The sequence below is a fragment of the Sarcophilus harrisii genome, chromosome 4 (assembly GCF_902635505.1).
Source record: "Sarcophilus harrisii chromosome 4, mSarHar1.11, whole genome shotgun sequence".
Classification (NCBI taxonomy): domain Eukaryota; kingdom Metazoa; phylum Chordata; class Mammalia; order Dasyuromorphia; family Dasyuridae; genus Sarcophilus; species Sarcophilus harrisii.
This window is the reverse complement of record NC_045429.1, coordinates 372,370,036-372,383,210: the sequence shown is the minus strand read 5'-3', so window position 1 is coordinate 372,383,210 and position 13,175 is coordinate 372,370,036. Positions and strand designations below refer to the sequence as shown.

Below are 13,175 nucleotides of genomic sequence, written 5' to 3'. Positions count from 1 at the left end.
ACTAGACTATAAAAAGTATGATCTTAAATGCTTGTTAGAAGACATAGTGGAAATAATAAAAAACTTTTGAATTATTTCTAATCACCTCTACTTATCCACACTTCTTCACCTCAAGTAGCCAAAGCTATCTTTAGTCATAACAAATTGAGAACGGTCAGGTTACTCTTTGTAACCAATACAAATCAACTAGGTTTTATTTATTAAAAGTATCTATAAATATGCTAAGAATTTGATTTGATGATGATGCCTGCTGATGATAAGGATTATTATTAAAATATTTGGGAACATATGTTTGTCTCTTTAGATAGGTTCTAGAGCAAGATTTTGTAATGGTTATTATTACCTTTTTCCTCATTTAATTTTATTTCAGCCATCAGAAATAGAAATGGAATCTCAGGTACATCTATATGGCCATACAGAAGAGATAACCAGCTTATTTGTTTGTAAACCATACAGTATAATGATAAGTGTAAGCAAAGATGGAACCTGCATCATATGGGATTTGAACAGGTACTCACAAATTTTCCAGTTTAAAAACAAGCATTTATAAATTTTTTTATCAGATTAAAAGGTATTTCATTCTAATTTTTCTTGAGATAAATCCTGATGTTTTTTGTCTGCATTAATATACTACTAACATACTAACCTCATCTGAAAATTTTATTATATATATATATATGTATATATATAATATGCTTAAAATTCAAGATAGAGAGGAAGAAGGCAGAAGTGAAGGAGGAGTGATTGAACCTTACTCTCATCAGAATTGGCTCAAAGCTGGAATAATATACACACTCAATTAGGTATAGAAAGAGTCATTTTGAAGCAAGTTTTTTTTTTTTAATAAAAGCTTCATTTCTCAAACATACAATTGAGTCAAATCTATAAAAATAAGAGCCATTTCCCAATTGATAGATGATTAAATTTTATGAATGGTTTTCAGATGAAGCAATTATAGCTATCTATAGCTATATGGGGAAAAAAAAAAGAAAAAAGCTCTAACTCACTATTGATTGGAGAAATGCTAATTGAAACAATTCTGAACTATTACCTCATACCTATTAGATTGGCTAATAGAACACAAAAAGAAAATAACAAGTGTTGGTGTGGATGTTGAAAAAAATGAGACATTAATACATTGTTGGTGGAATTGTGAATTGATTCAACAATTCTGTTGAACAATTTGGAACTATGCCCAATGAGCTATAAAACTATGCATACTCTTTGACCTAGCATTATCACTGCTAAGACTGTATCCCAAAAATGATTAAAAAGAAAAAAAGAAAAAGGATCTATATGTACAAAAAATATTTATAGCAGCTCTTTTCTCAGGGCAAAGAATTGGAAATTGAGGTGATTCATATGCATTGGGGAATGGCTTAATAAATTGGCTATTTAATTATGATGGAATATTAATTGTTCTATAAGAAATGATGAGCAGGATGCCCTCAGAAAAACCTAAAAAGACTTCCATGAGCCAATGCAAAATGAAGTGTACTATGTACAGTTACAGCAATATTATAAGATGATAAGCTGTGAATGACATATTCTCAGCAATACAATAATCCAGAACAACTCTGAAGGACTTATGATGAAAAATACCCAGAGAAAAATACTGGTAGTACCTGAATGGAGATTGAAACATACTTTTTAAAAGTTTTCTTTATTTTTCTTGAGAAATTTTTTCTTTTTTGGTCTGTGTTTTCTTTCATAACATGACTGTTATAGAAATGTTTTGCACAACTAAAAAAAATCAACAAATATATGTTTAATACATATTCTGTGTAAAATAACTATCCTAATCACTGGGGGTAAAAAAAATTACATAATTTGTGCACTCAAGTTTTCAGTCTGTTAGCTTTATGAATAGCATATTCTGTTAATTAAGGATGAACCTGGTAGACTATAGGTTATATTTACATTTAATTATCATGAAAAAAAATGTTTTAATTCATCTGTCAGGTTGTGCTATGTACAAAGTCTAGCTGGACATAAGAGCCCTGTAACAGCTGTATCTGCTAGTGAAACCACAGGTGATATTGCTACTGTTTGTGATTCAGGTAAGTAATACACCGAAATCAAAGCCTTATGAATAAAGAAAAACTACATTTCAAAGGTCATGGTTATTTTTGTTGTTTATTATCATAAAACACTTTTCTTTGCATCCTTCTATTGTAGTACTGTATGTATAAAAAATTCATTATGTGCCTATTGAACTCATGATACAATCATAAGCAAAGATTGCAATCTTAATATATAAAGTATGGATAAATGCAAAATTTATTTTTAAAATTTAGTTCCTTCATGTTAAATATAAAATTATATTTAAATAGGTATAATTTGAATAAATAAGTTTTTATTGATTCATCTAATTTTTAAAATAATTTTTCTCATTTTTCCAACTTGTTGAGTTTTCTCTTCCTTAATATAATCTTGGTTAGTCTCTGTGCCTTACCAATTAAGAATAAATGGTCTAAAGTAGATTTTTAAAAAATATAACTATAAAATGAGAACCTTGGACTTGTAGGATGCCCTACAAGGTTACTATGAGCTCTGAATCATAACCCTAAATAATACCATGATCCTTAATCAAAGGTTCCAAAGCAAGAAAGTACTTACTAAAAATGATTCCTATGATTACAGAATTAGAGATTTGTAGAATTCATACTTACTTGTAATATTCCAGTTCACTTTTACTTACTTAATGGCCATCACCAAAAAAACTCTCTCTTATAAAATCACTTGACTTTGGAAATGAAACTATAATGAACAATATGCTAATTGCTCTTTATTGATTTGTACTACAGCTATGTAACACTTAGAGCTGGTACAAGTTCCAGTGGTTTATAGAACTCTGTCTCACTTCTTTGCAAGATTGGAATGATCCTGAGAGATCTGAATTTTGTAAAGTTAATTACTGTGTTGCTACCAGGAGTGATTTATTAGCTATGATATTGTATCCATTATACTTTTGGGGACAGAAACAAAATTACTTCTCTTACACCATTAGAGTATTCAGGTGTCCCTTGGTAATCCATATTATAATAGAGTTGGTGCAGAAATTTTCTCCCCATTAAAAAAGAGTCACCAATAAAAAATTTAAGGGTCTCTATGCATAAATAAAAGAAATTGCAAAAAGAATTTATTATACTGAGGTGATATAACTGAAAAACCACAGAAGAAAGGCCCCCAAACATTCAATACTAAACTAGTTTTTGTCATCTGTCCAGACTTTCTGAAATTGGGAAAGAAAGAAAATGTAGATTTTCAACCCTCTGAGAAGGTTGGCTCTGGGCCCCTAAAATATTCATTATTTATTTATTTATGTGTTTGTTGAAGGGTGCTTACTTTCTCTCCTTTCACCCATTACAGTTTAGCTTCCAAACATCATTCCACCAAAACTATTCTTTCCGAAGTTGTAAATGATCTCTTAGTTATTAAATCCAATAGCTTTTCCTCAGTCCTCATTCTCCCTGACTTCTCTGTAATGTTTTATACTATTTATCATTTCCTCCTCCTTGATTCTCTTTTATCTCTAGGTTTTTGGGACATTGCTCTCTTCTAACTATCTGACCTCTCTTTCTCTGTATTCTTTGCTGGATTCTCCTCCAGACCATACTCTCTTATTTTAGGAGTCCCTAGAACTCTGTCCTGGGTTCTTTTGTTCTCCTATATTACTTCACTTGGTGATCTCATCAGCTCTCATGGATTTAATTATTATTTCTCTGTTGCTGATTCTCAGATATGCCTTTCCTGCCCCAGCCTTTCTGCTGACCTCCAATCTCACATCTCCAACTGCCTTTCAGAGAGTTCAAAATGGTTTCCAGTAGATATCTTGCATTATCTTTTCTTTGCATTACTTTCTATCTTCTACCTTCCCTATTATTATAAAGGTTAATAACATTTTCCAAGTCCCTCAGACTCAAAACCTAGGAGTTGTCAGCAATTCTCGTGATCTCCCATTCCTCATATCCAATCTGTGGCCAGGTTTATTGATTTCACCTTTCCCCATCTCTGGATTTTGCCCCTTCGGTTCTTTGACAGTGCCATCCCTATGGTACAGGCCTGCATCACTTCACTCTTAGATTATGTCAGTCACTTCCTATTGCCTCCAGGATCAAGGATAAAATGATCCATTTGGCACGCAGAGTCCTTCCTAATCTAGTTCCCTCCTACTCTTTGTTTTCAAACCTTACTCCCTAAAACATGCTCTTCGATCCAGTGACAGCCATCTCTTGTTTCACTGCTAAGATACTCTAATACTGTCCCCAGGCCTAGAATGCTCTCCTTCCTCCTTCTGTCTACTGACCTCCTGTGAAATCTCAGGGTAATTTTTTTACAACATTATCCCTTGCACTCACTTCTGTTCCAGTTTTTCCCTTCCCCCCTCCCCTAGATGGCAAGCAGTCCTATATATGTTGAATATGTTAGTATATCTTAGATACAATATTTGTGTGCAAAATCGAACAGTTCTCTTGTTGCACAGAGAGAATTGGATTCAGAAGGTAAAATAACCCGGGAAGAAAACAAAATGCAAACAGTTTAATTCATTTCCCAGTGTTTTTCTTGGTGTAGCTGCTTTGTCCATCATTGATCAATTGGAACTATTAGGTCTCTTTGTCAAGAAATCCACTTCCATCAGAGTACATCTTCATACAGTACGTTGTTGGGTATAATGATCTCTGGTTCTGCTATTTCTTAGCATCAGTTCATGTAATTTCTCAAGCTTCTCTGTACTCATCCTGCTGGCATTTCTTACAGAACAATATTTATAACATTCATATACCACAATTTACCAACCATTCTCCAATTGAAGGCATCATTCATTTTCAGTTTCATACACAAACAGGGCTGCACAAACATTCTGGCACATATAGGTTCCTTTCTTCTTTAGTATCTCCTTAGGTAAAGCCCAAGTAGTAGCACTGCTGGGTCAAGGTATGCACAGTTTGATAACTTTTGGGCATAATTCAGATTGCCTTCAGAATGGTTGGATTCATTTACAACTCCACCAACAAATGTATCTGTGTCCCAGTTTTCCCGCATCCCCTCAACAATCATCATTATTTTTCCTGTCATCTTAGCCAATCTGAAGATGTGTAGTGGTATCTCAGAGTTGTCTTAATTTGCATTTTCTGATTAATATGATTTGGAACACTCTTTCCTATGAGTGGTAATAGTTTCAATTTCATCATCTGAAAATTGTCTGTTCATATCCTTGACTTTTTGTCAGTTGGAGATGGTTGATTTCTTATAAATTAGAGTCAGTTCTCTATATATTTTGAAATGAGGCCTTTATCAGAACCTTTAACTGTGAAGATGTTTTCCCAGTTTTTTGCTTCCTTCTAATCTTGTTTGCATTAGTTTTGTTTTGTACAGAAGCTTTTAATTTGATGTAATCAAAATTTTCTATTTTGTGATCAATAATGGTCTCTAGTTCATCTTTGGTCACAAATTTCTTCCTACCCACCCGCTGGAGATAAACTATCCTATGTTCCTCCAATTTATTTATAATCTTGTTCTTTGTTAAATCATGGACCCATTTTGATCTTATCTTGGTATACGGTGTTAAGTGTGGGCCCATGCCTAATTTCTCCATACTAATTTTAGTTATCCAGCAGTTTTTGTCAAATAATGAATTCTTATCCCAATAGTTAGGATCTTTGAGTTTGTCAAACACTAGATTGCTATAGTTGACTATTCTGTCTTGTGAACCTAACTTGTTCCACTGATCAACTAATCTATTTCTTAGCCAATACCAAATGGTTTTGGTGACTGCTGCTTTATAGTATAGTTTTAGATCAGGTACAGCTAGACTACCTTCATTTGATTTTTTTTCATTAATTCTTTTGATATTCTCGACCTTTTATTATTCCATATGAATTTTGTTGTTATTTTTTCTAGATCATTAAAATATTTTCTTGGAAGCCTGATTGGTATAGCACTAAATAAATAGATTAGTTTAGGCCTCCTGTTAAATCTCAACTAAAATCCTGACTTTTATTGAAGGATTCTCCAACCCCTCTCAATCCTAGTACCTTTTTTTTTATCCCAAGATAGCTTGTTTATATATATTTGTTTTCATTATGTCTCTCTCATTAGATTGTAAACTTCTCGAGGATAGGGACTGAATTTTGTCTCCATTTGTGTCCTCAGTGCTTAGCACGGTGATCCGCACATAGTAGGGGCTTATTAAATGCTGACTAAGTGATTGATTATACATGACAGTATGCTAAGCACTACTTAAAGTAAATGAGACCTGTGACATTAAAATGAAAATAATTCAACCATTAAAAGAAATTCTCCTATTCATCATAATTATCTTGAAGCAACAGTCAGAACTGAATATTGCAATGAATGCTCAGCCTTCACAGATCATTAAGAGCTCACACAACTGTTATAATCAGAAGCATATAGGGAATCTTAGGTCTCTAGTTCACACCACCTGCAGAAGGGCAGGATTGCTACAAGATAACAGATCTAACTCTTCAAAAACCTGAAGACCAGCAGCTATCGTGTGCCCTCCAAGTCTTCTCTAGGCTTAATATTTCCAGTCCTTATGTGACCTGAACGCAAAGCCTGGTAGCCTTGCCCTGGACACTCTTTAGCTTAGCAATGTCCTCTCAAATCAAACCATGACACCCAGACCCAACTCTCCATGATGTAGGACAAGGGCTGAGCACAGCCCTCATTTTCTTCATGGAGCCCTCACTCATGTTCGCTCTTTTTGGCTACTGCATCACACCATAGGCCCACAAGTTTGTAGTTCAGTAAAAGTCCCAGATCTTTTTCGTAACAACTGCCTTCTCATCTTTTATGTACTTTATATAATTTTACTTAACATTTGTCTCTTTATCTTCTTAGTTTCAGCTCAGTTCTTTAGCCTAACAATAATAATAATAATAATAATAGGTAATATTTATATAGCACATTTAGGGTATGCAGAACACTCTACAGATCTTATTTCATTTGATCATCACAACAGCCCAATGAGGGAGGTTGGTTAAGGAAATTGAAGCAGATGGGCAGTATAACTTGTCCAGAATCACACGACCAATAAGTGTCAGAGGTCAAACATGAATATGGGTCTTCAGAACTCTGCACTGCACCACCAGTTGCCAATATTCTTTTGGATCTCAACTCTTATTCACTCTTAGTTATTCTTCCCAGTTCTGCCCTCAAGGAACTTACATTCTAATGGGAAAGGGAACATACTTACATAAGTATCTACAAAATAAATCCAGAGTAAAGGGAAGGTAATTTTAAGGGGCAAGACATTAATGGACAGAAAAGAGAAAGGACCTTCTGCTGAGGATAGATGATACTTGGATTGAGGCTTACAGGAAGCCAGGATTCTGAGAGGTTAGGTGGAGGTTAGGAGGGAAAGCATTTGGGAACTTCCAGTGCAAAAGCTTTGAGATGAGAGGCTAGTCTTCATGTGTAAAAAACAGCAAGGAGAAAGGTTTGGCCAAACTAGAGCTCACTGAGAGGAGAAGGAAGGAGCCTGGGAAGATAGGAAGAGGTTTTGTTGTCAAAAGCTTTAAATGCTAACTGTCTGCATTTCTAGTTAACTCTAGGGATTACAAGGAGGCACAGATGTTTATTGATTGGGTGGAAAGAAGGAGGACATGTTTCTGTAAAAGTTTTCTGGAGGACAGAACAGAATGGAGACTTGAGACAGAAGCTAACATGAAGGCTCCTCTTAAGAGTCTAGCTTGGCAATGGTGAGAGCCTGAACTAGGCTGGTGGCTATTTGAGACCAGAAAGGGACATATGCGGGAAATATTGTAGATAAAGAAAGGGTTGTATTTGGCAGTGGATTAGACAGATGGGGAAAGGAAGAGAGGACAACTGGAACTGGGTTGATGAATTATAATGATACTGAATAATGGAGTGATGAGAGGACATATTGAGGATGAATGCCAGTTGGAGGAGTAAGAGATATGGAAAAATAAGATTATGATTGAATAGAGGAAACTTAAGAGTTCTTGAATGTAGAAGCAAAAGAACTGTGGGTAATAGCAAGATCAAAGGCATAACTATCCCTGTAGGTAGCTGGGGTAAAGTGGAGAACTAGGGTTTAGAAGCTGAGGAAATGGAAGAACTAGTAAGTTATGCTACTTAAAAGGAATATCAGCATACGTGTGTTAAAAAATATTTCTCTAGAATGAGGGCAGAAGATTGAGATGGAAAACAATGAATTATTTTGAGAAAGAAGCATTAAGTTTCTAGGGATTGGTAGATAACAGCCATCAGGATCTAGATTGGTTAACAAATTTGGATAACATGCATTCCAAAGGATAATTACTAAGTCATGGCAACAGAAGACGACTTTAAAAGTATTATTGGAGTCTGAGGAACATTTCAATCTCCTATTCTACAATCAGCGAGTCCAGTTGACATAGGAGAAGAGGAGTGAAAATGCATTCAGTATTGGAGAGCCAGTGTTTAATGAGATGAAAACAAGTCTCTAGCTGACAAAAGTTGGACTAGACAAGAGAGAAATGATACAAGATTAAGTCTGACACTTACAGAGCAGGCATTAACTCATTCTGCCATCGTTGCTGTGTTTTAGCATGCTGGCTGGCAAAATGAAGAGAATTCACCCAGTCTAAAATACTTACAATTGAGTGAGCCTGGAAAAGTCATTTCATCTTTATCTATTTCTGTTTTCCTCATTTGTAAAATGGGAGTAATAATAATAGCACTTACCTCCAAGAGTTGTTATAAGGATTACATATAAGAATATAAGGACTTGATATTTGTAAAGTGCTTTGCAACCCTGAAGGCACTATACAGATAACAGCTAGAATCAACTGAGACACTATTTGTACTTAGCAAAGGTCCTGACACATTATAGACATATAAATGTGAATGCCCTTTCCTTTTTTATGGTGGTTATTCATTAGCTCCTGCTCAACTGCTGTGATCAACCATTCATGGCACATGAATAAGAAAGGTGTTTCCAGCCAGAATCTTGCAGTGTTGTAGACCAATCAGGAGAAGCTTGGTAGTATTTTGACCCTTGTCTAGTGAAGAAATGGAAGAAAATGTATACATCAGACCATATCAGAATTTTTGAAGGAAAGCTGAAAGGAAGATTGCTACCAAGCTATTTATCCCTCATCCATAGTAATCTAACTCCTGCTTTTGTTCCCATTTTTAAATCCCTGCATAAATGTATAACTGGAGTGAGGGAATGAATTAAATTGTGAAACTATAAAGTGCTTTATTTGTGTGAAGTACTCTGCTAAATACTAGGGATACAGATGCAAAAGTGAAACAACCTCTATCTTCAAGAAGCTTACAGAAGCTCTTTTTAGACATTTTGTATTTGAGTGTTAGTAGAAATAGAAGTACCTTTGGTGAATTTTAGTTAGGTTTTTTTTTTTTTTACTTTACATTTAAAAACAACAACCAATTTGTTTATTGTTTGAATAATAATATCATTCAGAATCTTCTGGTGCATTTTATATTTGTGAATTCTTTTTATATTTCAGTAGGGGGAGGTAGTGATCTCAGACTTTGGACAGTAAATGGCGATCTTGTTGGACATGTCCACTGCAGAGAAATCATTTGCTCTGTTGCTTTTTCTAACCAGCCTGAGGGTATATCTATCAATGTAATTGCAGGAGGACTAGAAAATGGAATTGTAAGGTAAGAGAATTTAGAGCCCTTTGTTTTTTCCATCCTTCTCAAATATGTTGCAGTTCTAAATGTTATATTTTTTTTGCCCAGATATATTAATGTGTATAGCACATAAAGGCTTTTAAATATTTTAAATGTTTTGGATATAGATAGTTTATTCCTTTTAAGTTATAATTATTCATTTTAATATGTGAATTCTATTGAATATTAATTTTTTTTCAGGTTATGGAGCACATGGGATTTAAAGCCTGTTCGGGAAATTACATTTCCTAAATCAAATAGACCTATTGTCAGGTAAATTTTTTATTTATTTTTTCATTATTGGTGATTCAGGTTTGTTTTTATGAATCCTAAATGCTATACTTAGGTAAAGATATATTCAGATACAAAGTAAGCCATATAATTTATGATTGAAATAAACATACTATATATGCACAAATATGTACATATGCACATGTAGAATACATGTATGCATGCAAACATATATTAATAGATACCTCAGTACATGAGAGTTTATATCAAAAATATCTGTTGATCTATGGTAACTATTTTTTTCCTTATTTGATTATCATTTGTGTTTTTAATCTCAATGAGAACATAATTGAAAAAAATCAATAAACTTCCAACAGAAATTTAATTGGAAATATGATTCTACTTTTTATCTAAAAAGCCCTTTTCAATAGTAATGTATTCTTTAAAATATTACACTTAGATCAAAAGTTTTATTAACTAGCAACTTATTTTAATTGTATTTCTCCCTTGTCCCAGGAATTTAAAAAGAACTATTGATTTATAGTTATATGAATATGTATGTGTGATATGTGTGTATATATATGTATAAGTATGTATGTGTACATACATAATTTTTATTAGAGGAGTAAGGGAGAGAATTTGGAAATCAAAATTGTTTAAAATGATTGTTTTAAAAATTTCACATGTAATTTGGAAATACTTAACAAAATAAATATATATATTTTAGAAATAAATTAAACCATATTAGGAACTTCTTTTTTTAACTAGTAAATTTCACTTGTTTTCTGATTTTGCCTTTAAAAAAAAAGAATTTCTTAACTTATTTACAATGAAGTCTTTAATAACAAATAATTGTAACCTTGAATTGGTCATTAACTTTTAGAAATGTTAACAAAAACATTGGATTTCTTATTTGTTGTCTGTTTTTATAGCCTTACATTTTCCTGTGATGGCCATCATTTGTACACAGCAAATAGTGATGGAACTGTAATTGCCTGGTGTCGCAAGGACCAGCAACGCTTGAAACAACCCATGTTCTACTCGTTTCTTAGTAGCTATGCAGCAGGCTGAATGTGAAGAAACTGTTGAGTTCTCTAAAGCACTAAACTAAACTACAAACTAGATTAATTCATCTTACTGATTTGAGCAGACTGAACCCAAACAAATGGATGACTAGAACAAAAAGTCTAATGATTATTAAATCCACATATGTCTTCACCAAATTATGAATCATCATAGTCATGAAAAGAAATGTTTGTTCTTAAATGTGTGGCTATATACAGAGTTGTATCACAAAACTCTGAGTTTCAGATGCTGCATCATAAATCACAATTATATTTTTAAACTTTTTTTTTTTTTTTTTACAAAGGCTTTCCCAAAACACTAGGCTTTTTTTTTTCCCCTTCCTGAAAGTGCCAATAACATTTAAATTAACATATTTATAATGTGATTGTCACAATGTGTATAGTATTAGAACAGTTATCTACTCTGGGAAAACCCAAAATATAATAAATTCAGGACTCAATTATTGCTTTCTTTGAGAAGCAAATTATTCAGTAGGTGCCTTTTGCACCAAGCATTTTATAGTGTCTGAATACTCAAATTGAAGTTCTCCTAAATCTCACTGTTAGGTAGTTTTTTGCCATTTGCCTTCTTAGCTTGAGGTAAAACAAGGATCTTTCAACAACCACAAACAGGAATTTTTATATCTTAACACAGATGTATCATGTTTCTTCATAAAATAGCATTCAAAGTATATAATACTGGCTTTTGCAGAATATATCTGGCCAGCATCTTAAGGTTGAGCTATGTACAACAGTTATGTTTTTTAAATACCTAAAAAGCAGAGTACATAAACTATTTAATAATTTGGAATGAGAACCCTATTCTGGGCAGAAAGTTTGAATAGATGTTAATGATAGAAGTACATAGTATGGATTTTAAAGTGGAATTTCCCAAAAACATCACTGTAAAAGAATAAAAGAAATCTTTGTCATTTTCATAAATAAGAGGCAAAAGTATAGCATTCTTAGAGGGAACATCGCATTTTCTATTTCTATTATGTTGTTCTTACTCAAGATCTCTACCATTTACCATCTAGAGCATTAAAGAGCATTCCCAGCTGCTTTGACGATGAACAATTGCCTTGTCTTACTTAGAAAGAATGATCTAAGTTCTGATGTCTATTTTTCTTCACTAGGAAAAGATATAGTAACTTAAACACGTATCCCAGCAACCTTACATACTTCAGAGACTGAATCCAAAAGTCTTTGAGTATTGTATCTCCACCATCAAATTTTAATTCTGTTTTTATTTACTTGGGGTGCTGTTTTATTGGTTTTGAAACCAATGTACAGTAAGCTCAGTACTTTGTTAACATGTGATAAAGATATGCATTCCTGCCCATAAATATCTTATGCATTTGCTATGAAAATTCATTTTGTATTGGTGTTATGTTTACAAAATTTCTTTTGTACTTTCCTGACTTTCTTAAACATTCTGCTTAAAGACTTATGTAAATTATATTTCCATATTCTCTGCCTTGAAAAAAAATCAAAATGTGTGTATATACATACATATATATGCATACTAGTGAGATAAAAAAAGGTTACATATGCATTTATTTTAAACTGCTTATACTTGTAAGTATATTAAATAAGCTGGCACAGCCTAACAATTACCTTTGAGGTCCAAATGCAGCAGGGATAAGATTATTCCAATTCATGTTGAAGTGACATGTTTGGTTTGAAAATTATAAATATTGTCTGGTTTCCTTTTTGACTGAAGACTATGAGTTATTCCCCGATTAAGAATAGGGATATGCTCAGTCTTATTTTTAAAGAAAATGGCTTAACAAAAATATATGCAAAATAACTGGTCTTCATAAGAGTGCAATATTATATTTTTACGTAAAACTATAAATCTTTGGGATGACTATTTAGTCAGCATGGAACTTGTTAGTGATGTTTAAAATACTTAATAATAACATGTGCATGTTGTAGCAAATTTTTTTTTTTTTTGTAAATAACCATATGCTCTATTGTCTTTGTATACACTGCCACCTCTATTGGGGAATAAATTTGATTAAAAAAACAACAACAGAGAAGACCTATTCTTCACAAAATGAGAATGTTTGAGGTTTGATTATAATCCAGGTCTTTTGTGCCAGTGTTAAGTTCTGCTTTTCTGTTTATTATTAACTGATTTCATGAGAAAGGGGCAGCTTTTTCTTTCTTGAATCTGGAGCTTAGTAGATATTTTGAGACTTAACCTCA

General features: G+C 33.1%; 1 protein-coding gene across 6 annotated transcripts in view; it reads left to right on the top strand.

Annotated features, from left to right (window-relative positions):
* Nucleotides 1–12,746, top strand: part of LYST (lysosomal trafficking regulator) — a 221,227-nt gene extending 208,481 nt beyond the window's left edge. For all 6 annotated transcript variants that reach the window (XM_031966940.1, XM_031966938.1, XM_031966939.1 and 3 more), the window contains 5 exons: nucleotides 371–510; nucleotides 1,963–2,060; nucleotides 9,501–9,657; nucleotides 9,871–9,942; nucleotides 10,833–12,746. In XM_031966940.1, coding sequence (XP_031822800.1) covers nucleotides 371–510; nucleotides 1,963–2,060; nucleotides 9,501–9,657; nucleotides 9,871–9,942; nucleotides 10,833–10,971 — 606 coding nt within the window. In that variant the 3' untranslated portion in view covers nucleotides 10,972–12,746. The remainder of the gene's footprint in view (nucleotides 1–370; nucleotides 511–1,962; nucleotides 2,061–9,500; nucleotides 9,658–9,870; nucleotides 9,943–10,832) is intronic.
* Nucleotides 12,747–13,175: the final 429 nt, after the last annotated feature.